This window comes from Giraffa tippelskirchi, chromosome 9, assembly GCF_054371585.1.
Source record: "Giraffa tippelskirchi isolate mGirTip1 chromosome 9, T2T-mGirTip1v1.2.pri, whole genome shotgun sequence".
Classification (NCBI taxonomy): Eukaryota; Metazoa; Chordata; class Mammalia; order Artiodactyla; family Giraffidae; genus Giraffa; species Giraffa tippelskirchi.
Genome location: NC_137283.1, coordinates 16,398,065 through 16,421,586, shown reverse-complemented (window position 1 = coordinate 16,421,586; position 23,522 = coordinate 16,398,065). Strand labels below are relative to the sequence as shown.

The 23,522-nt window shown below is 48.5% G+C and overlaps 2 protein-coding genes and 2 long non-coding RNA genes across 31 annotated transcripts in view; 2 read left to right on the top strand and 2 right to left on the bottom strand.

Annotated features, from left to right (window-relative positions):
- The window catches only part of MTMR14 (myotubularin related protein 14), a 43,895-nt gene extending 42,604 nt beyond the window's left edge, over window positions 1-1,291 (top strand). For all 21 annotated transcript variants that reach the window (XM_081528104.1, XM_081528101.1, XM_081528109.1 and 18 more), the window contains one exon: window positions 699-1,291. In XM_081528104.1, coding sequence (XP_081384230.1) covers window positions 699-882 — 184 coding nt within the window. In that variant the 3' untranslated portion in view covers window positions 883-1,291. The remainder of the gene's footprint in view (window positions 1-698) is intronic.
- LOC145520745 (uncharacterized) overlaps window positions 1-23,522 on the bottom strand; it is a 50,366-nt gene that overhangs the window by 8,633 nt on the left and 18,211 nt on the right. The gene's annotated exons all lie outside the window — the stretch shown is intronic.
- Window positions 833-22,826, top strand: CPNE9 (copine family member 9). 8 transcript variants are annotated; one of them, XM_081528110.1, is made up of 21 exons: window positions 833-2,390; window positions 2,698-2,754; window positions 3,272-3,312; window positions 3,443-3,489; window positions 3,585-3,688; window positions 4,099-4,135; window positions 4,623-4,699; window positions 8,288-8,351; window positions 8,468-8,571; window positions 8,766-8,870; window positions 10,578-10,619; window positions 10,938-11,013; window positions 11,121-11,174; window positions 11,604-11,665; window positions 12,383-12,429; window positions 13,598-13,779; window positions 14,020-14,147; window positions 18,812-18,914; window positions 19,592-19,649; window positions 20,024-20,097; window positions 22,424-22,826. In XM_081528110.1, exons 1-21 carry the CDS (start codon window positions 2,365-2,367, stop codon window positions 22,607-22,609), a joined length of 1,674 nt encoding a protein of 557 aa, XP_081384236.1. In that variant the 5' UTR covers window positions 833-2,364; the 3' UTR covers window positions 22,610-22,826. The 8 variants fall into 8 exon arrangements, with proteins under 8 accessions (XP_081384236.1, XP_081384237.1, XP_081384238.1 ...); XM_081528111.1 differs by lacking the exon at window positions 833-2,390 and adding an exon at window positions 4,353-4,355 and having other exon boundaries at window positions 2,687-2,754; XM_081528112.1 differs by lacking the exons at window positions 833-2,390; window positions 8,766-8,870 and having other exon boundaries at window positions 2,687-2,754.
- Window positions 11,326-17,046, bottom strand: LOC145520749 (uncharacterized). The gene is made up of 2 exons (XR_014064784.1): window positions 16,839-17,046; window positions 11,326-12,047 (listed from the first exon to the last, which is right to left on the bottom strand). It is a non-coding gene; the product is annotated as an uncharacterized LOC145520749 (long non-coding RNA).

The window sequence follows — 23,522 nt, the reverse complement described above, 5'->3', positions numbered from 1 at the left end:
TCCATGTGCTCCCCAGGCCCCAGGTACAAGTCATTTGGGCTTGGGAATTGGGGGTATTGCTGCTGCTTCTGAGGGATTCAAAGGAGGAATTACCCAGGCGTTGGTCTCTTAGGGGAAATTTTGGAGGGAGTTGGTGTTCAGGGCTGGTCTTGGTGCTTAGATGGATAGGAACATGAGGGCTCATCTCATGTAGGTCTGTGACCTTTTCCCTAATTCCATCCCTCCTGCCCCTAGACTTCATAACTTTGAGTCCAGAGGTTGTGTGGGTTGGTACCTCAGCCCTTTTCTATGAATGACCCTTCAGGTTATCAGATAGCCTCATGTGGAATTCACACTTTTTGTTACCTTTCTTGACTTGTGATAAGTGCCTGTAGAGGCCAGGAAAGGAAAAGCAGGTAGAATCAGAACAGAAATCCTGCTGGAAAAGCCAGCCCCATCCTAGAGGTTTCCCTGGGGACTGCAGTGACTAAAAGTGAGGGCTCTGGCCTCTCCAGGTAGCAACAGCAGCCTGAGGGAGAGTTTAAGATGGGAACAGGACCGAACGTTTGGGGCCTGAACGACAAGGGCAGCATGGCCAGGGGCAGATGCTGGCCTTGTACTGGCGAATGCGAAGGACAGGCAGTGGGGCGTAAGGATGAGGAGGATGGATCCTGCCCCGGGATAATGCATTAATTCTCTCTTTCCCTCCCTCCCCACAGACTTACGGCCCTGAGTGAACGGGAGACCCGGCTGCAGGAGGTGCGCTCAGCCTTCTTGGCTACATATAGCAGCACAGTGGGGCTTCGCGCAGCAGCCCCCAGCCCCTCCGGTGCCATCGGTGGCCTGCTGGAGCAATTTGTCCGTGGCGTTGGACTCCGGGGCACCAGCAGCAGCACCTTATGAAGCAGCCAGCCCACGACAGCTTCCTGATCCTCTCTCACCTGAGCGGAATCAAAGCCATGTCCAACCAGGGGGTGCTTCAAGGTCGGGAGGAAAACTTCCCTTCACCATCACGCACGCGGCAGCCCTGAAGCTGAGCAGGACCGAGGACGGGGTTCTCCCACCCCCAGCTTCCTGACTGGTGTCTGCCGACCCACTTGTCACTGCCTCCCACCCACCTTAGTCTTTGCCAGGATTCTTGTCAACTCTCAGAACTGTGTAGCGTTTCCCTGGGGCCTTGGGGGAGGCTGAGACTTCACAAAAGACCTCCACTTTCCATTCTTGTCTCCTGGGGAGGAGGGGTCACCTGCACTGAAAATGAGGCAGTTTAACACAGATCACAAAATGAAATCAAAGTCTTTTTGAACAGCTACTTTCTTGCATCATCATTTGGTTGCTGTCTTTGTGGAGTTAATTAGAAGGTTCTCACTTTCCTTCCTTTTGCTAGAAGAAGGGGTTTTTATAGGGGGGATGCAGGAACATAGGAAACAGGAAGAGATTGGAGACTTGATGTGCCTCTTAATTCATGAGCCATGAGTCTCCAGTGAGATGGCAACACATAGCAACAGGCTGTTAGGTGGGAACAGTGGTTCTCAGGCCTGAATGGGCCCCAGTCACTTGGGGACCCTGTTTATGCATGAAGATTTCCAGGGCTGCCTGAAATTTAGACTTGAAGTTGCTGAGATCTTCATTAAGCTGGCAAAAGGGGTGAGGGGGATTTTTTTTTTTTTTTTTTTTGGCCATGCCCAGGAATCTTAGTTCCCTGGCTGGGGATTGAACCTGCACCCTCCGCAATGAAAGCATGGGGATTCCTAACCATTGGCCCACCAGGGAATTCCCAAGTAATCTTACTATTAACAAGTTCAGCAAACAATCTGCTCCTGGTACAAGTGACCTGCAGGCCCTGCATTCAGTGAGGGATTGGCTTCCAGGGCCTCGAAGGCAGTAGGTGATAAGGGGAGGGTGAACCTGGCTGACCACCACCCTCATTTACTGTGTGATCTGCAGTGAGTTGCATCCTCACAGAGTGTCTTCAGTGCACCACTTACTGACCTGTAACTATAAACACAGAAGAGGGAAATAATACCAATGAACATTTCTTGAGTATTTACTGTGTATAATCCCCTATGCTAAATCCTTTTTATAGGTTATCGATGAAATTTTACAACACCCCAAGTATGTGCTATTATGGCCATTCTTACAGTGAACTGACTGAGCCAATGAAATGTTGAGTAACTTGCCCAAGGTCACACAGCTAATGAGAACAAATGTGTAACTCTTCCTATTCAGAGACTGAGGAAGGGCAGGAGTGGCAAGGGGAAGAAGCAGATTGTTGAGGGAGCAGCTCAGGAAGAGCAATCTACCCCAGTGCCCACTAGGTATCCGGGGCCAGTCAGCATCCTGAACAGCTCTCGTGGGGGCAGGCCCGGCTCTCTCCTCGGGGAGATGCACTGGGAGGACTCTCCCACCTAGTGAGTTGAAGTTCGGATCTGTGTAAGGTTCCTGGCCTACTGGAGGCTGCTCCAGTGGGGTGGGGGCCCCCCACGGGGCCGGGCGGGGCTGCATTGCCATCTGGAGCCGCTGCGCGGCCGGCCACAGGGAAGGCGCGAGCAGTCAGAGCGCACGCAGGGCTGGAGGGACCACAGCCACCGCCGCCACCGCCGCGGCGGCACATGGGCCGGCCCCGCAGCCGCCGCCGCCGCCGCCGCCGCCGCCCCTAGCAGACCCGGTCTCGCAGCCTCTCACAGCTCCAGCCACCCGACCAGCCATGTCTTTCAGCGGAGCCTCCGAGCGCAGCGTCCCGGCTACCAAGATTGAAATTACCGTGTCCTGCCGGTGAGCGGGCCATGCCGGGGAGGGCTTAGGCACTGCCCCAGCACCACCCAGCTCAGGGGCTCAGCGCGAGCAGGGGGTAGACCTCAGGAGAAGAAGCATCCGGGCCGGGAAAAATTGCGGATGCAGACTCAGGGGAGTTGCTAGCGGACGCGGGGAGGGGGTTTCCTTGAATAGCCCCAACCACAAACGAGGGCTCAGCCTGCGGCTTGAAGTGATGGGTCGCGGGGATCCAGTAGGATCTGCGCCCCAGGAGGGTAAAGTTCTGGGGGCTAACCCTCTTTCCTGGGCCCTTGGAGGCAGTCTGGACGCGTCCAGTCCGCAGAGAAACGGCTCTTGGGCTGAGATTTCCGGTGTTGTCCAGGGTGCTGATAACGCGGGCCCCGGCAGGGTGTAGTTACGGGGGATGGAGGTGTGATTTGAACCCCGTGCCTCCCTAGGTGCCCACCTCTGGGTAGGGTACCGGCAGTGGGCTCCAGAATGATCCACTCGCTGTCCGTCTGTTTGTCTCTTTCTCTAGAAACCTGCTGGACCTCGACACCTTCTCCAAGTCCGACCCCAGTAGGCGGCACCAGGGTCGGGAGGGAGGGAACTTGGGTCCGAGAGCACCTGAGGGGCTGGCGGGGGGGGGCGGGGGCGGGCCGACCTGACGTCCTTCCCTCCCCGCCCCCGCTCCCGCTCCCGCCTGCAGTGGTGGTGCTTTACACGCAGAGCCGGGCCAGCCAGGAGTGGCGGGAGGTAAGTCCTAGAACCCTCATCCAGTCCACGGCCGCGCCTGGGAAGCACCCGCCCCCTTTAGCAGGCCCCGTGCTGATTGTCCACTCCCCATTCAGTTCGGACGGACCGAGGTGATCGACAACACACTGAACCCAGACTTCGTGCGCAAATTCGTCCTCGACTACTTCTTTGAGGAAAAGCAAAACCTGCGCTTCGATGTGTGAGCCCCGCCCAGAAACCTGGCTTGGACCTCCCCCAACCTGGATCCGCCCCTCAGCGGGCCCCCGACCTGGCTCCACCCCCAGGCCCAGTTCGGGAGCACTTTGAAGGACTCCTCTCTAGACTTAGCACCGCCCCCAAGTCTAGGTTGGCCACTCTCCAGGCCTAGTCCTGCTGACGCCCCTTCTCCTTAATTGGCTCCGCCCCTTTCCAAGCCCCATCTCTGAGGTGACCTCGCCCAGGTCTGACTCCCGCCGACCCCGACTCCTGCCCAAAGGAGGTCCAGGTTGAATTCCTGTACAAGACTGCCCCACCCTCCACCCACAGTTTTAACCTGGACACGAAATCGGACCCCTTTTCCAGGCTCTCTCCCACAACCCCCGCCCCATGTTGGTCCCACTCTCTTGCCAGGTACAACGTCGACTCCAAAACCAACATCTCCAAACCGGTGAGCGACCGTTCCCTCACGGGCAGCCTGGGCACACAGGCGGCGCTCACTGTGTGTTAAACGACCCTCCTTAGAGCCCTCTTACCCCTCAAACCCGTCTCGACCTTCTTCGGCCCCGAACCTGCCCTCCCTGCCCTCCTCTCCTGTTCCCGCCTCGGTTGCCTGTGCCTCTTACTCACTGCTACTCTTCCTTCTCGACTGCTGCTGGGACCCTCAGAAGGTGAGGCTGAATGGGGCTGAGCGGGGTCAGCGTGTGTGCTGTGTGAAAGGTGGGGGGTGGGATGGTATCTTGGCAGGGTAGAGGCAGTGGGCTCCAGATGTCAGGACCAAGAAGGGCGGCTTGTCTGGGGACCCCGTCCCTCCTCTAAAGCCCTGGCTGGGTGGTCCCACTGCCTCCAGTCGCAGTGGTCAATGCAGCACCAGGGCTGGGCTGGGACTCTGCACCACCAGTCGCTCCTGTCCTCGCTGACTCTGTATCCCCGTGCAGGATTTCCTGGGCCAAGCGTTCCTGGCCCTGGGAGAGGTGATCGGAGGCCAGGGCAGCCGAGTTGAGCGACCTCTCACGTGAGCTGAACCGGAAGGGGAATGCGGGAGGGGCGGGCCTCCGAATTCTAAAGATGCAGTTGACTCTATCGTTGGAGGCTGGGATTCCCCTGGTCAGGTGCCTTCAATGGCTCCCATCACCTCCTGGGAAAATCCAATCTTCAGGGCTTTGCTCAAGTCACTCTCAGCCCTTACATATCTCCTCTCTCTCTCACTCTTTCTCCTCACTCTTTTCTGAATCTGATTCAACCTTTAAGGTCCACTTCCAAGTCTTCCTCACTAAGTCAAGTTCTCTGGAATTTACATTACATTCACGCACTAAATATTTATTAGCACACTTTGTATGCTATACCCTGGGCTGGGTACCAAGGATTTATCCATTCCACAAACACTACTGGGCATAAACTCTATGTGAGCCACTGTTCAAGTGGCTTGGGTTGCAGTGGTGAACGAAACAAAGGCTCCTGCCCTCAGGGAGCTTATGTAACAGAAGAGGGAGAGAAATAGTACAGAACTGAAATAATAAATAAGTAAATTACATAATGTGCTAGAAGACAAGTGCTGTGGAATGAAAGTAGAACAGAATTAGAGTGACCAGAAATGCAGGGTGATGGGTGTTGCAGTATTCTACAGAAGGGTTGAGGAGGCCTCGCGGAGAGGTAACTTCGGAGCAATAATCTGAAGAAAGTAAGGGAGGGAGCTGTGCTGATATCTGGAGGAGGAATGTTCCAGGAGAGGAAACTGCCTGTGCAGAAGTCTGATGTGTTCAAAGAGCAGCACGGAGGCCAGTGTGGGTGGAACTGGGTGAGCAGTGGGGAGAAAGGAGGAAGTGAGCTTGGTGAATTCACAGTTAGGGCCTGGGAGCCACTGTGAGGACTTTAGTTTTTCCTCTGCGTTGGGACTCAGTGGAGGGTTCTGAGCAGAAGAATGCTCTAATTTGCTTTCAAAGCATGCTGCTGGGTTGAGACTACATCTTGGGTGGGCAAAAGTGGAAGTAATCCACGGTGCCAGCAGTGAAGGAGGGGAGAATTAGCTAGATTCTGGATATAAATTGAAGACGGAGCAGCAGATCCCTGACAGACTGAATATGGACGTGAGAGAATAAGAGGAGTCGAGGATGACACCAAGGCCTTTGGCCTGAACAAGTGGAAAGATTGAGTTGCCATAAATAGAGATGATTTTTTTTAGGTGAGGGAGGAGTAAGTTGTGGGAGGAAGTCAATGAGGAGTTCAGTATGACGTATTGAATTTCATAAATTTTTATTAGACAAGTAGATGTGTCAGATAGGCAATAAGAAACATAAATCTTACATGCTCTTTAAGGACATGAGATTAGATGAGATCACTAAGGGAATGAGGAGAGAGAGAGAAGACCAAAGACCAAAACTCCATGAGCTGGAGCTAGGAAGGGAGACTGAGAAGGAGCATTAATGAAATGGGGGGATAACGGAGAGCCGGTAGTGCTGTCCTGGAAGCAAAGGATGTGCATCAATGACAAGAGAGTGGCTGATCATGTCAAATGCTGCTGCAGTCGAGAAAGTGAGGATTGGGAACTGGATATTGGGTTTAGCAAGATGGCAGTCACTTGTGACTGCTTGTCAGAGTTTTGAAGAAGAGGTTTGGATAACAGCCTGGTTAGAGAGGTTTAGAGGAGAATGGAAGAGAGAAATGGGAATTAGGAATCTTTCAAGGAATTTTACTGCAAAGAGGAGAAAAGAAAAGGAGGGGTGGCTGGAGAGAGAAGTGAGATCAAGAAGAGGTTTGTAATATTTTAACCTGAAAAAAATTATATCACATTTGTATGCTAATGGGAATGATCTAGTAGAATCTGAAAATCTGACATAATACAAAGAAGGAAAGAACTTCTCTGGTGGTCCAGTGGTTAAGACTCTGTGTTTCTACCGCAGAGGGTGTGGGTTCGATCCCTGATTGGGAAACTAAGATCCCACATGCCTCATGGCATGATCAAAAGAAAAGGGGGACAGTTGCTGGAGTGATGTCTCTGTACAGGCAAGAGGGAGGGTGTGGAATGTAGCACACAGGGGAGGGATAAATAGGCACATGGTAGTCATTTATAGCAACGGTAGGAAGGCCTCGTGTGGGAGAAGACACTGGAGGCAGGGTAGGTGTGTGGTGGGTCTGTGGACACTGTCTTCTGGTTGCTTCAGCTTTGTCAGTGAAGCAGGAAACAAGGTCATTGGCTGAGAGTGAGGACGGAGGAGGAGGCTTTTTGGGCTGAGGACAGAGGAGGAGGAGTGCAAGTCCCATCTCCCAGCACTGGAGAGTGAAGGGACTCGGAATGCACAGTCTGATTAAGGACCTTCTTGAGGTTTGTGGTCACACATCTCAAGTGAAACCAATTAGCATGAGTGTAGGTTTTCCTCTGGCCATATCCAGTTGCACAAGTGTGGTATGGGTTAGGCAGATATTGGATTTCACTCAGGCTGTGGTTCTGCCAAATAATTAGACAGAAGTGAGAGAAGGGCTAGGGGAAAGGAGTAGGATGCAAGGGAGTGATTATTATAGTCCAGAGTGACTGGAATTCACACTGGGTGAGGAGATGAGGGAGAACATTAGGAGAGAAAGAACAGGGAGAAGGCAGTAGCATCAGTGACTCACTTCTGGGTGTGCAGGTAGAGAGTCCCTGCACTCATTACACGCTATCTTTTTAAAGCACAGAGAGTCAGAGATCAAAAGAGCAATGAAATGCTTCAAATTCTCACATTAAAGATGATGAAAATCACATGGCAAGTTGGAATCAAAACTTGAACTGAGAATACTCCCAACCTAGCTTCCTCTCTGTCATACTTCGGCTCTCCCGGAGTTAAGTGTTGGCAGGCCCATATCCACAAGGCCTCTGCTTGGAGACCCAAAGCATGTTGGGAATGGGTGTCCAGGCACATGCAAGTGTCCCTTCTTGGATCAGAAGAGGATAAGGCTGCCCTGGTCTTTTAGATCTCACTCTTCACAATCTTCTGAAAGCACAGCATCTTTGACCTAACCAACCAGTCCTTCTGCCCCAGATCTGGATAGAAATTGCTCTCCCTCATTCAGGATTGTTGCATCACATCAAGCTCTACTTGCCTATTTGCCTTGACATCCCACCTGCCCCTGGAAACTCCCTGAAGGCAGGGTCTAGCAGAGCTGGAAGGTGCCAACTGGCCAAATTGTACTTAGAACAATGCCTGGCATATAGCAGAGTCTGCTTTGAGAAACAGAACCACCTTCATATCTACCAGGCTTACCAACTGCTTTTTATTCCATGCATTCATTCTGATCTTTTCACAACCCTAAGAGGTAGACAAGATTCCCATTACATAAAGAGAAAACCAAGGGCCCAAGGAAAGGGAAAACAACTTGCCCAGAACTCTAAATCCTGTCTTTCCCATGCTACCATTATGAGATGTCCACACAGGCTAAATTAACCCCTTCCTTCCAGACCAGAGACCCTCCCCAGTCCAAGTCAGGTCCTACCCCACCAGAGATGGAAACACTCGGGACAGTCAGTAAATGACAAATTGAATCCCCTGGCCTACCCAATCCCAGATCGGCCACCCCAATCCTTGTTTCCTACTCTCCCCCCTCACAAAGAGGCTTTTTCTGCTTCCAGGGGTGTACCAGGCAAGAAGTGTGGGACCATATTGCTGACTGCAGAGGAGCTTAGCAATTGTCGGGTCAGTAAGGGCCACATGCTAGACCCAGGAGGTTCTCTTCTCTCCCCAAACTCCCTTTAGTGGGCTGTCTGAGTCTGGGAGCAATTCGAGTGTCAATAATCCAACTTCATCCACAGGATATTGCCACCATGCAGCTGTGTGCAAACAAGCTAGACAAGAAGGACTTCTTTGGGAAATCAGACCCCTTCCTCGTGTTCTACAGGAGCAATGAGGATGGCACGTGAGTCACTGCTCCCACTATTGCCGTGGGCCCAATTGGGCTCTTAGGCTGGGACATCTTAGACTCCATTAGGACCTGAGCCCAGAATTCACTTAAGGCAACACCCAATATGTGCTTAAACTAAGCATATCAGGCCCTCTCTCTGGGCTCAGTCCTACCCCAAAGGCAGGTTCCAGTCCTCTTGTCCTCTCCAGGTTCACCATCTGCCACAAGACAGAGGTTGTGAAAAACACACTGAATCCTGTATGGCAGCCCTTCAGCATCCCTGTCCGGGCCTTGTGCAATGGAGACTATGACAGGTCTGCATCAGTATAAGCTAAGGAGTAAGGGGACAAGGGTGTGAGAGTGGGGTTCTTGGGCCGAAGAATGAAGGTAGAAGTGCCATAACAGCATTGGAGGATCCTGGTCAGTGAGACAGAGTTTTGGACATGGATATGGGTGCATGGGAAGGCAGATGGATAGCCACATGGATGAATAGGTAGATGGACAGATGGATGGGTGGATGGATGAATGGATGAAAGGGCAAATGAGTAAGTGAATGAGCAGATACATGGATAGATAATCAGACAAATGGATAAACTAGTGAATGAATAGATGGGTATGTGGATGGGTGTATAAGAGGACTGGTGGGTGGGATGGATAAATGGATAGCAGATGAATGAGTGAGTGGACTGCTGGGTGGATTAGTGGATGGATAGATGATGGGTGGATTAATGGATGGACGGCTAAATGCATGAGAGGCTGGATGGGTATATGAGAGATTGGTGGTTGTTTGGAGAGGCAGAGGGGTGACTGCAAAAGCAGGAGGATAAACAGGTGGAATGACAGGTACATTAATGGATAGACAGGTGAACGGATAGTAGAGGGAATGGATAGGTGAGTGTAAAGAAGATGGACAGTCTGACCATATGAATTCACAAATGGACAGTATGAAGATAGGTGAGTGGGCACATAAGTAGATGGTTATGTAGACAAATGGATGATTAGATGGACAAATATCAGATGGCTGAGTGTTTGGTTGGGTAGATGCATGGAGAGACAGATGGACACTTAGATGTATCAGTGAGTCATTGAAGGGCTGGATGTATAGTTATATGGGTGATAGAGTTTAATAAGTAATTGATTGGTAAATTTCTATGGGTAAAAGGGTGACTAGGTGGTAGGATGTATGGTTGAATGAACTGCCACATAGGTCAGTGGCCATATGAGATGAACTTAGGCATAGCTGTTAAGAACATGGTCTTTGGAACCAAGATGTCAGAGTTTAAATCTCATCTCAGCAATTTACTTGTTATGGTCCTTAGTGAAGTTACTGTCTTTTGGGCCTCAGTTTCCTTATTCAAAAGTAATAATAGTATTAGTACTTGCTTTATAGAGTGCTTGTTAAATTAGTCAGTGAAAGTGCTGAGAACAATGCCTGGAATATGTGTGTGTGTGTACTCAGTTGTGTCTCTTTGCGACCCTCTGGACTATAGCCAACCAGGCTCCTCTGTCCATGGGATTTTTCAGACAAGAAAACTGGAATGGGTTGCCATCTCCTACTCCAGGGGGTCTTCCTGACCCAGGGATCAAATCCACATCTCCTGCATTACAGGTGGATTCTTTACCTTTTGAGCCATCGGGGAAGCAAAGGAATTCCCTGGTGGTACAGTGGTTAGGACTCTGCATTTTCACTGCTGAGGTCCTGGGTTCAGTTCCTGGTCAGGGAAATAAGATCCCACAAGCTATGCAGCATGGCCAAAATATTTTTTAAAAATCAGTAGTAAAGAATAGTAATAGTAGTACAAATAGCAGCAGCAGTAGTCATAGTGATAGTGTCAGTAGATAGTTGGGTACATTCGTGGACTGATGAATGGATAAGACAGATGGGAGGAAGGTTGATAGAAGGACAAATGGATGGATGGAAGGATGATTTGTGTATAGGCAAGATCATTTTGACTATGATGGGTGCGAGTGTCTCAGATTTATGCTACAAACCTAGCCTATGTTTATCTCCTACATTTCAGAACGGTGAAGATTGACGTGTACGACTGGGACCGGGATGGAAGGTAGCACTGCCCTCTCCTATAATTAAACCAAACAGTTCCCTGAAATATGTAGCACACTCACTAGGAACCCCAGAGTAGCCTTGGGAGCCAGAGAGGGCGACGACAGATATCAGGACTTTGAACACAACTGGTCCCCTCAGTTGTCTCTCTGGGACACTGTCTCTTCCCTTCTCTTCTCTTACGTTGGTCTCTCTTCTGACCCAAGACCCAGTGCCTGGCAGACCAAGTAGAGGCAGGGGACAGTGAGGATAAAAGACTGGTTTCAGGGGTGGCTCCAACCCAGCAGCAGTCGCTTACCTGCCCCTGGCCTCATTGCAGCCATGACTTCATCGGTGAGTTCACCACCAGCTACAGAGAGCTAAGCAAGGCCCAGAACCAGTTCACAGTGTATGAGGTGAGAGCCCAGCCCCGCCCAGGTCCCCAGGCCTCCACCCAAGGCATGCTCAGTTTGTGCTTCCCTTCCTCTGTGTCCCACCATCACCGTTACCTCACTTCTCTCAGGTACTTAACCCCCGGAAGAAATGTAAGAAGAAGAAATACGTCAACTCGGGAACCGTGAGTACTCCCTAGAGCTCTGGCCCTCTGTGGAGCCTTCCATTTCTGTCCCCGGAATAGGGACACACAGCATGACCACTCGGCGAGGGTATGGGAGAGCTATTGGTGCAGACTGCTTGCACGCAGTGATGTTGGATACAAGGTGGCACCATTTCAGTTTTCCTTTTGTTTTTATTCTTTTTTTCCCCTCTCATCTAAGGAAATTTTTTTGATCTTTAATCTTTTGCAGGTTTTTCTTGAGGGGGACCCTAAGTTTTATTTCATGATTTAATATACTTTTGGAAATCCAAGTATGTTTCTGATGGCTTCCCCCTTTTGCCCTTTCAGAAATCGGACAGGGTGGGTCAGGGGCTGGAGTCAAGTGCCTCTTTCCCTTTCTCTAGCCCAAGCCCCTTTCCAAGTAGCAGGGCTGCCTCTTCTGTCCCACAGGTGACGCTGCTCTCCTTTTCTGTGGACTCCGAATTCACTTTTGTCGATTATATCAAGGGAGGGTGAGTCACAGCCAAGCTCCAGACTGAAAGTCCAGCAATGAGTTTCTCCCTGTTCTGAGCCTCAGTTTTACTCCTCATTAATGGTCAGGATCCAATGAGATCATGAAAACAAACTTGAAAACACTTGGCAGACTATAAATTGCAGAGTGCTGTCCATCGTAGTACTCTCCATAGGGCTGCCTTTCAGCCCTAGCTTCCAGCCCCCCTGGGAGGATGACAGACCAGTGGTCTTCCGTAGCCTTCCTGGAGCCCAGACAGAAGATATGGCTAGGCAAGAGGGAGAGGCCAAGAGAGAAGGAAAAGACAAGCAGGCTGTAGGGGACATTCTCCTTGGTTTAGTGGATGCAAGCAGACCTCAGAAAGGTACTTTTCTTCTCTAAACCTGATTTTAATGTAAAATGGAAATGTTAATTACTACTTCAGGACTATAGTAAGGGTTAAATTAAATTATGCATATTATGTCATGAGGTAGGCATTTAGGAATGAATGGGGGGTGTGGGAACACACTCCCCAAAGTGTGTTCCATAGGCCAGCAGCATCTGCCTCACTTGGGATTTTGTTAGAAATGTAGAATCTCAGGCTCCACCCAGACCATCCAGATCATAATTTGCCTTTTAACATGATTCCCAGGTGATTCAGAGGCATACAAGTGTTTGAGAAATACTGGTATAGTAAGTATTAGTCCCTCATTTCTCAATCCATCTATTTCCCCAACAGGACACAGTTGAACTTCACAGTAGCCATTGACTTCACAGCTTCCAATGGTGAGGCATGGATGGGGGAACAGGGTGTAGGGGGATTCTAAAGAAGTCATTAGGGATAGGCCTGAATTAAAACCTGGGAATAAGAGTTAACCTATCCAGGAAGCCCAGGCTTGAGGCAAGGCCCAGTCAGGCTAATACTGGGACAGGAGTGTTGTGGGGGTAATGGTGGGCGAGAGTACAGAAAGGTAAGTGGGTAAATGGATCAAAGAAAATTGAAAGGATAAATAGCTCTAGATAGCTTGAGAAGTGGACAAGTAAATGAATGGATGGGAGGGAATAGAAGTGTACTAACAGATGAATAGGTAAATGGGTAGATAACTGTGTGGGTAGATAGATGAATAGAGTGGGCAAGTGGGTCTGAGTGAGTACAATAGGCTGAAAAGGTGGATGCATGAACTGGCATGTGGGTGTACAAATGGACAGGTGTTTAAATTCGGGAAATAGATGAGTGGAGAGGTGGCTGGTGGATGGATCCATATGAGGACAGACAGGCAGGTGAATGAATGGGATGGGTAGAGATGGATGAATGAATGAGTAGATGGACAAAAGAATATGGTTATATGGATGGATGGGAAAGAAAGAGAAATGGCAGGTGAGCAAGTGGATAGATGGCAGGCTGGCTGGATGGATACACAGGTGGGTGGCTAACTGGATAAGAGGATGGAGACGCAGATGTATAGAGATGAATAGGTAGATGGCTTTATGGCCAGTGGATGGGTGAATAGATGTATGAGCAGGTGGATGAACTGATGGATAGATATAGGGGTTGGTACATGGATAGTTTGAAAATGAACATTTGGATGACTGAGTAAAATAATGAAGGAGTACATGGGTAAAGAGGCTTCTCTGGTGGCTCGGTGGTAAAGAATCTTCCTGCCAATACAGGTGACATGGGTTCGATCCCTGGGTTGGGAAGATACCCTGGAGAAGAGAATGGGAACCCACTCCAGTATTCTTGCCTGGAGAATTCCATGGACAGAAGAGCCTGGCAGGCTATAGTCCATAGGGTCATGAAAGAGTCGGACACGACTTAGAGACAAAACACCAACAACAGCATGGGTTAAGAGTGGATGAATGGACAGGCAGCGCATAGATGCATACAAAGACAGGCAGGTGAATAGACAGATCATCAAGATGACCATGAGGTGGGGCTCCTGTTTCCCTACAGGGAATCCCCTGCAGCCCACCTCCTTGCACTACATGAGTCCTTATCAGCTCAGCGCCTATGCCATGGCCCTCAAGGCGGTGGGAGAAATCATCCAGGACTATGACAGTGACAAGCTCTTCCCAGCTTATGGCTTTGGCGCCAAGCTCCCTCCAGAGGGACGGATCTCCCACCAGTTCCCCCTGGTACGGTATAGGCCAGAGCCTAGACTCCACGCTCTGGAATCTGGCCCACCCAAGTTGACAAAATTCTTCTACTTAGGTTTTCTTCTAAGGGTCAAGGATATACAGAAGAGCAGGATCTAGGGGAGGGTGGCAGAGCAAGGAGGGGAGCTGGGTTGGAGTCTGGAGGGGAGTATGAAAGAGAGCGGTGGAGAAAGGCAAGAGTGAGCTGGGATCAGTCCAGCAGGGCATCTTCCCTGACAGAACAACAATGATGAGGACCCCAACTGCGCGGGCATCGAGGGCGTGTTGGAGAGCTACTTCCAGAGCCTGCGCACAGTGCAGCTCTACGGGCCTACCTACTTCGCCCCTGTCATCAACCAGGTGGCCAGGTAAGGAAACTGGATGGATCTAAGGGAAATTAAGGGGACCAGACAGAGGATTGACTTCCCAAGGATAGTGAATTTAGGCTTTGGGGAGAGGGTGAAAGTTTCAGTGATGGCCAAGCTCTGGTATAAAGAGGTTACATCAGGCCTTATTTTGAGGTAGAAAGAGTGTCAGTGAACTGGCCCAACCCCACTTCCTGGGAACAACAAACCAGGCCTCAAGTTTGGGGAAGAGAGAAGGACCTATAGAACAGTGGATAAGGCACAAGCTTTGGCCATGAAACCTGGGAGTGACCCCAGGTCTACCACTCACTAACCTCATCTGACCTGAAACAACTTAATTTCTTTCTAAGCCTCCACTTCATCCATGTAAATGTGTATAATAATGGATGATGAGAGCATCTTCTTTTTATAGGGTTATTGGGGATTTAAAATTTGATAACAATATAAGAATAATTAGCAAGTGTCTGGCCCATAGTCAGTGCTCATGGTAGATTAAAATGAGCTCAAGTTGTAGATTAACGATGGAAGAGTAACTTCTAAAAATGGGAGAGTAACTCCAAATTTTCAGAATAAAAACACAAAGCAAAGAAAATCCAACTTACATATCAAATGATTTTTAATGCAAATAAAATAAAATAACTGAACTAAAACTGAACGTATGTCAATGAACTTAAGTTGGATAGATACACCTATTAAAAGAAAAAGTTTCTCTGATTGAATAACAAATAATAATTCTACTATATGCTAAGGGCTTCCCTGATAGCTCAGTTGGTAAACAATCTGCTTGAGACCTCAGTTCAATTCTTGGGTCAGGAAGATCCTCTGGAGAAGGGATAGGCTACCCACTCCAGTATTCCTGGGCTTCCCTTGTGGCTCAGCTGGTAAAGAATCTACCTGCAATGTGGGAGACCTGGGTTCGATCCCTGGGTTGGGAAGATCCCCTGGAGAAGGGAAAGGCTACCCACTCCGGTATTCTGGCTTGGAGAATTCCATGGACTACAGAGTCCATGGGGTTGCAAAGAGTTGGACACAACTGAGTGACTTTCACATACATACTATATGCTAAATAGAAGAGACCCATGTAAAACAAAATACCTCAGGAAACTTGAAAGTAAAAAGATGAAACAAACAAAAAAAATAATAAAAGTGGAAGAATTTCAGGGAGATATATATATCCAGAGACTCCCTTTTCCTCTAATAAAGATTAGTTTATCTTCTAATTCATCATGAGATAATAGTTTCTTTAATTACAAAAGTAATGTAACATTGCTGTTGAAATTTTAAGGATGGAGAAATTAAATAAGACATGACCCAGAAAATGGCCCATGAGAATGTGGATATATATATATAGTTAATGATAGTCTTTTCCTTATGTAGCCATAATGGCAGTCAAATTTGATGTAACATTTCACTACTGATCTTTTCACTTAATAATGGAACCTGAGCACATTTTCTTTTGTTATTGTTATTAAACAGACTTAAATATTATCTTGGGCAAATTCACTGATTCACTCATTCATTTACTGATTCAATGAACATTCCATGAAGAAAAATGTAGCATGAATGTGGGCTGTAGAGCTAGACTAAGTTAATACACCCACTCTAATACACATACTCTACTTACTAGCTGTGTCACTTTGAGCAAGACTCTCAACCTCTCTGTGTCTGTTTCCTCAACTATAAATGACGATAATAATAGCTACATCATAGGGCTGTTGTGAGGACTAACTTAATATTCGTCAAGCACATAAAACAGTGCCTGCCACATGGTAAGTGCTATAGGTGTGAGCTATTACTGTTACTATTATTATCATTATTACTATTCAAAGGGCATCTGCGTGTGCTCAGATATCTACTGGGGCACTGGAGACTCAGATGAATCAGATCTAGTCTCTGCCCTTGAGATCTCCCGCCTTGGCGCAAGAGATAGAAATATAAATAAATCATTACCTTCTACAGGCCAGAGCTTCCCAGACTTTTCCAGCAGGTCGCCTGTTGGCAAAGGCAAACAACTGCTTCCCCTAGGGGAAACTGGGGGCCCAGTTGAAAGCAGCCAACCTGAAAATGTCTTTGAAATCCCCATATTTTATCTTAACAATTCATGCAAATTTTACATGCTTCTGACATTGTGTCCATATTTGCTATAATTTAAGGCGTGGGGAGGTGTGTTTTAAGTATACTTAGAGTCATCTAGCATTATCCACCTGATCATATAGTGTAATGGGTGCTTCAGGTATCCTGTGACCTTGGGTTTCCCTTGGCATACATGTTGGTACACTCATGGGTGTAAGAACCCATGAAGGGCAGACAGCCCATTTTGGTGGGTGGCATCCAAGAGACCCAAGGCAGCCTAGTCGTGGAGGGACCTGACTGCTTGGCTGGGTGCAGAGGGCGAACAGGATTTTATCAGAGGAAGATGTGCAGAGCAGGCCTGGCGGCAGGAACTGCATGTGAAGAGCACAGAGGCATGAAGGGGCAAGCTCGGTAGACAGTGAACAGTACACCTAGATCAGAATATGCAGTGTGCGTGGAGGAGTAGCCAAAGAGCAGGCGGGAATGAAGCCTAGAGGCATCAAGAGATCAGGCTTTAGGCTTAGTCAGTCAAGTGTGGTCTGGTGCCCCGGCTTCACCACCCCTTTGGGATGTTATTACTCATGCCTATACACTTCACTTTAGAATAACAAATGCGCCCACCTCATAGAATGGTGGTGAGGATTCAATCTGATCACATATGTCAAGTGTGCAGCCATGATTCTGATGATAACAGATGACTCTTCGTTGTCTTCCACCCCACAGCCAAGTGGGGCGCAGACTGCCTTTCCCCAGCCCGTCACCCAGCTCCAGGTCTAAACGGCCTTGGGAGTGCCAGGCTTCTGCAGGGAGCCACGGATGTGCCTCCCAAGTCCCCAGACCCTTCCACACCATCCCTCAATGCTCCTGCTCACAAATCCCTTTGTGAGGGGGCCCTTACCCATTGCTCTTACCTCCTCTCTCTAGTCCTACCTGCATCTCCTAGAACACACTCTCTCTTGGTTTGCACATGCCATTCCTTCTCTCTGGAACATCTTCCCTTTACCCTCCCATCCTCCCCCCACCCCACCTCTACCTCCACCTCCTCCTGGCTAACTCCTACTCACTTTTCAGGTCTTAGGTTAGATGTCATGTCCTCAAAGCCCTCGCCTCACTGCATCATCGTGCTGTAAGCATCCATCTCCCCCCAGGACAACATCCGATTCTCTGCTGCAGGCTCAGCACCAAACTTGGTGCCTGACACACAGCAGGTGTGCAGTGATTATTTGCAGAATGAGTGAGTGACAGGAAACGGTGGCAGCCCAAGCCTATGAAGAGGCTGCAGCCAGAATTCAGGAAAAGAGCAAAGGCTGCTAGGGAGGCTCATGGCCCACTCCCACCCTGGGCCCTGGGCAAAATGAACTGTAGCTGTTTGAATTCTCCACTATCACTATGCTTTCCTCTGGATTTTTTATATCAAGCTTAGATATCAGCATCGTCCGATAGAACTCTCTGCAGTGCTGGATGCAATAATGGAGATGTTCTGCATCTTATGATGTCCGGTATGGTAGCTTCCAGCCACATACAGATAGTGAGCACCTGGAGTGTTGCTAGGGTGAACAAGGAACTGAGATAATTTTATTTAACTTAATTTATAAAAATTTCCATAGGAGCTGGGGACTGCCTTACTGGATAGTGCAGCTCCATCCTTTCCAATCCTCACAGGGTTTGAGACTGGAAGTCAAGAGACCAAGTCTGCCATGGCCTTTGTGCTGTCTGAGGTCTTGTTTCTCTTATGTATAAAATAAGGGGACCAGACTAAATGATTTCTGAACTCATTTCAGATCAAAAAATCTTGGGAGTCAAAGACTGATAGTGAGAGAAGGAAAAAGACTCTGGGAGCAGCTGTTAGACTGGCTGAGGACCCAGAGCCTAGGCAATGGGATGTGATGAGCAGAAGGGAGAAGGGAGGAAGAGAAATGGGTGAGAGAGGGGAAAAGAAGGCCTTCAGTCTTTGGTCTTGTTCTCATATAAACACCAGGATCATTCCAGGGCCAACAAAGTCCTGTTGTTGGGCCCCACCCCATTTCAATCATGTGGTCCCTGATGCTCCCCTCACTTTCTGGGCTCCAGACAGGGTAGACTTCCTCCAGTCTCATTGCAGGGACTTTGTCCATGCTGTTCCTTCTATCTGGAATGGCCTCCCCCTCCCCTTCACTTAGCCTCCTCTCCCTCCTCTTCTCCTTCATCCTATAACATCGTTTCCTTAAAGAAGTCTTCATTGACCTGGGTCATGTCAAGATCCCTTACAGGACACTGTCATAGCAGTAGCTTTTCCTCTCCCAACTCTCCTCACAAATGCGATTCTATAGCTATTTCTGTGATTCTTGGTTCAGTGTCCACTCTCAAGAGGACTGGGGGGACTGTTTCTTTCTCATAATGCCTGACATGGTAGCTACCATAGTAAATGCTCTGTGAGTGTCACTGGTGGGATGGTAGGAGGGGGCAGGCAGCCAGCTCTGGGGAAGGAGCATGAGCTTCCGAAGCCCCAGTACTTGTCCTCTGCTTACAGGGCCGGCTGTGGAAGTTTTAGGGATAGACATTCCTTTGGACTCTCTGGGCTTTCAGCTGAATCCTGATCTTAGTCTCTCCCCCAGGGCTGCAGCCAAGATCTCTGATGGTTCCCAGTACTACGTTCTGCTCATCATCACTGATGGGGTCATCTCTGACATGACACAGACAAAGGAGGCCATTGTCAGTGTAAGTCTGAGGAGGGTTTGGCAGGAAGAGGTCACTGTTAATAACTGTCCATGGGTTGAGATTTTGCCCTACATGCAAGCTAACAAGTCAGGCTGCCAATTTCATGGATGCTTGCAGTGGACACAAGACTTCTGGATCAAAAGCAAAGGTGTGTGGGACTTTCTTGGCAGTCCAATGGTTAAGACTCAACACTTCCACTGCAGGGGGCATGAGTTCAATCCCTGGTTGAGGAATTGAGATTCCAGATGCCACTATTCCCAGCAATAGCAACAGCTCAACTATCAGCATTGGCTTTGATTCACTGAGTCCCACTTCCCAGAAGATAATGTACCAAGGGCCAGATGACCAGTGGGTTGTATTATAGAACAGAAACCCTGAGTGTAGAAAACCTGAGCCTTTTATCACGGGTAGTAAGCATGCCTGCCCTTTGTTTCAGCATGAGACATTTTATTATATTGGACAGTAAACAAACCTGCCCTTTGCTGTATAGGAAGACCCTGTATCTTTCAAGGCTGTTACATATGCAGACATACTTGAAAAGATAGTCTGGCACAAAGAGAAATCAGTGCCTCTGCTTGTAAGATGTGCCAAAATATCACACACAGAATTGTCCGCCAACAGTCAGTTCCCTTGTTATGGCTGCTCACCCCAACCAGTTACCCTCTTTCCCCTCACAGGCCTCATCACTGCCCATGTCTATCATTATTGTCGGTGTGGGACCAGCCATGTTTGAAGGTGAGTAAGATGGGTTTTCATGAGTGGGACCAAGAACTGGGGAAAATAAAGGAGGATCTGGGAACCCAGGCCTGTCTCATAGAGAAGATAGGATGGATGCCTGTATCGGACCTTGGCCAAGTCAGACCTTCTCTGAACCCATTTCCTCATTATAACCGAGGTTGTTGATACAAATACTTCCCTCCTGGGGTTCCTAGGATGATGGAATGCGTGGGAGGGAATAATAAGAACTCCATTACAATGCCTAATATTTGTAGGACTTTGAAACAACCATTAGGTGGTCTCTTGAGGACTCCAAAGGGGAGCTAAGAAGCAGAGGGCAACATGGGTAGTTGTGGGAAAGGCCAGCCAGCTGAGGGGTGTCTTTTCTGCAGCGATGGAAGAGCTGGACGGGGATGATGTGCGCGTGTCCTCTCGGGGACGCTATGCCGAGCGCGACATTGTTCAGGTAGACCTCATGTCATGGGGTCAAAAGGAAGTCATGGTGTCAAAAGGCATGGTGGGAAGGAGGGGATAAGTTAGCAGCCATTTCCCTTTACTGCTTTCCTTTTTTTTTTTTTTTTCAATTTTTATTTATTGGCTCTGCTGGGTCTTCATTGCTGCATGTGGGGCTTTCTCAAATTTATGGGAGCAGAGGCTACTCTCTAGTTGAGGTGTGTGAGCTTCTCTTGTTGTGGAGGTTGGGCTCTGTGACCCGTGGCCTCTAGACCGTGGGCTCAATAGTTGTGACGCAAGGTCTTAGGTGCCTCAAGGCATGTGGGATCTTCCTGGACCAGGGATTGAAACTGTGTCCCCTAGATTGGCAGGTGGATTCTTAACCACTGGACCACCAGGGAAGTCCCTTTACTGCCTTCTTAATCACTTACCTTTCTTCCCTTCACTCTTTCAGCCTTCCTACATTCATTCAACAAATTCTTTTTGAGAAACAGGCAGGTTGCTGCAGCCATGGTGGATTCATAGTGTAAGAGATCCCTAAGGCACCTGCCCTCTAGTGGAGGCAGCCAATAATAATGGCACAGTTCATTAGATTGTGCTAAGTGCTCCAGAGGGACAGCAAATGCCACAGTGAGAGTCTGTAACCAGGATCTGATTAGGCAGGATTGTCAGGGAAGGCTACTACGAGGAAATGACATTGAAACTGAAATCTAAAGCAAGGTATAAGCATAACAGGCAGAGAAGCAGCAGGTGAGAAGGCCATTAGGTTCAAAATAACTGGCCCAATCATGGAGAAGGCAAGATGCCCGGGTGGCAGGATCACAGCAGTGAGTGCAAGAGGAAGGCAAGGTCCTGCCAGTTATGGTGAAGTTTGGGGCTTTGTTCTAAAATAATTAGAAAGCTCTTGAAGGATTTTAGATAGAGAAGTGAGATGGTCAGTCTTGCATTTTGAGACATGCAGAGAGGCTGCAGGAGTGTGGACTGCAGCAGGACGAGGGAGAAGGCAGGGAGATCTGTTAGTGAGGAAGCCTTTGAAGTAGTCCAGGGATTTGGATGGGAATAGGAGCAGTGAGGATGGAGAGGAGAAACAGGTTCAAAAGATGATTTAAGAGAAAATGTATGATAATTGAATATTTGATTAAATGGTGACAGGGAGTCAGGGAGGCTTCAAGAATGATTCTTAGTTTCCTAGACTGAGCCCCTGGGTGAGTGATAGTCTCACTTACCACGAAAGGAAAGGCTAGAAGAGGGGCAGATTTGGCAGAAAAGCCTAGAATTCAGCTGTAAACACAGTGGGCTTGAGTTATCTAAGACAAACGAAAGGAGATGTGATACGGGCAACCAAGTTGTGACTCTGGGCCTTAAAGAAAAGAAGGTAGGAATGGATGTATAAATGTAGGAGTTATCAGGAAACAGGGTTGTTGTTTTTTTAATTGAAGTACAGTTGATTTACAATACTGTGTTAATTTCAGGTATGCAGAATAGTGATTCAGTGCTTTTAGCTTATACTCCATTAAAAGTTATTACAAGATAAAAGCTACAATACCCTGTTATATAATTTATCCTTGTTGCTTATTTATTTTATCTATATTAAGTAGTTTGTACCTCTTAATCCAGGGAACAGTTTGTAAATGTGTTGAAAGTGTATGAAATCACTCAGGAAGAGAATTAAGAAAGAAAAGGCATCAGATTTAGAGATTAGGCAGACCTAGAGCATTGGGGTTGTGCAGGCAGGCATCCAGAAAAGTAGAGAAAACTTAGGAGAATGTAATGTGTCAAGAGTGGGAAGTGTTCAGGAAGATTATGATGAAATGTAATGGAAAGTTCAAGGGGAGTCAGCAAGATGCGTGACAATCATTGCCTGCTGGACTGTTTGGGGAACATAGTGCTGTTGACTTCGTTAGGAAGAACAGTTTCAGTAGACTGCATGAAGCCAAATTAGAGTGGTTTAAGGGTGAATCTTCCCTGGTGGCTCAGACTGTAAAGCGTCCGCCTACAATGCGGGAGACCTGGGTTCGATCCTGGGGTTGGGAAGATCCCCTGGAGAAGGAAATGGCAACCCACTCCAGTACTCTTGCCTGGAAAATTCCGTGGACAGAGGAGCCTGGTAGGCTACAGTCCACGGAGTCACAAAGAGTCGGACACGACTGACCAACTTCACTTCAGAAGGTGGAAAAAAAAGTGGGTGGGGAGAAAGCAAATGTAGAAAGTTCCTCTAGATAAGGTGTGAAAGAGAGTGATACTTAGAGATGTTAGGGGTCAAAGAGGAAGCCTCCCTCCTGCCACCTTCCCCAATCCTCTCTTTCCTGGCCACCCGTATCTGATCATGCCTGTTGCAGTTCGTCCCATTCCGAGACTATGTCGACCGGTCGGGGAACCAGGTGCTGAGCATGGCCCGACTTGCCAAGGATGTGCTGGCAGAGATCCCAGAGCAGCTACTGTCCTATATGCGCACCAGGGACATCCAGCCTCGCCCGCCACCCCCTGCCACCCCCAGCTCGACGCCAGCTCCCGAGCATCCCTGAATAGCCCACCTAACCAATGCCCAGCAGTCTGCCCGCCTGCCCACCCATTGCTTCTGCTCAAAATCAGAGGCATCTGGAACCTTGGACCTCATTGGGAGGGCAGCTTAGAGGATTGGTATTGGCTGGTTGAGCCCTCTGCCCCATCACCCACGGAAGGGCCAGGCACTGTCACCACCTCCCTGCCTTCTCGCCAATAATAAAGCTGATCTTTACTCCACTTCTGTCTCATGGGTCTTGGGGAGGGAGGCTGGGACACCCAGGGCCTGGGACACACCAAGAGAAGGAAGTGAACCTTTATGTGTGTACATTTTTCCTGAGGGGAGAGGCCCATAGCTTTATCAGATCCTAAAAGGGATTCTTGACCTCAAAAGGGGTCAGCTTTAAGATGATTCTGTATAAATCTGCTCTTATCCATCTAGTTCAAGTTTTTTGAGTGAGGATAATTTAAAAAGCTGATATTTTCTTTGAGTATTCACTACATATCAGAAATTGATAAGTAATTTACATGCATCATCTTATTTAATCCTCACAGCAATCCTGTGAGATAAGCACTGTTTTATCTTTTGCACCTGAAGAATCTGAGGCTCAGAGAGGTTAAGTCACTTATTGAACAGAACCCAACAGTTTGACTCCAGATGCCAAGATGTTAACCAGCAAACCTCTTCCTGGAGTGTCAATTTTATCAGGATGTTTAGGGGAAGATATTGTATATGAAAACATATAATTTATAGAGGGTCGAATGCAAGGTTTATACTAAAATAAATTAGAAGCTTCCAGATGTTTTGGGCTTTGCCCCAGAACCCTGGCAGACCTTTTCATGCTCCCCGTTGATGGCAAAACTGGACAGGCTAAGCAACAAGTACTGTTTTACAAGTAGACTCTTCCTGGCACCCAAGTTCTCAAAAGCTCCCCA

Coding starts and splice junctions, on each gene's coding strand:
- CPNE9 (XM_081528110.1), top strand. CDS start 2,365: ATGCACTGGGAGGACTCTCCCACCTA. Junction 8,572..8,765: donor AGGAGCAATGAGGATGGCAC/GTGAGTCACTGC, acceptor TGTCCTCTCCAG/GTTCACCATCTGCCACAAGA. Junction 12,430..13,597: donor TGACTTCACAGCTTCCAATG/GTGAGGCATGGA, acceptor GTTTCCCTACAG/GGAATCCCCTGCAGCCCACC.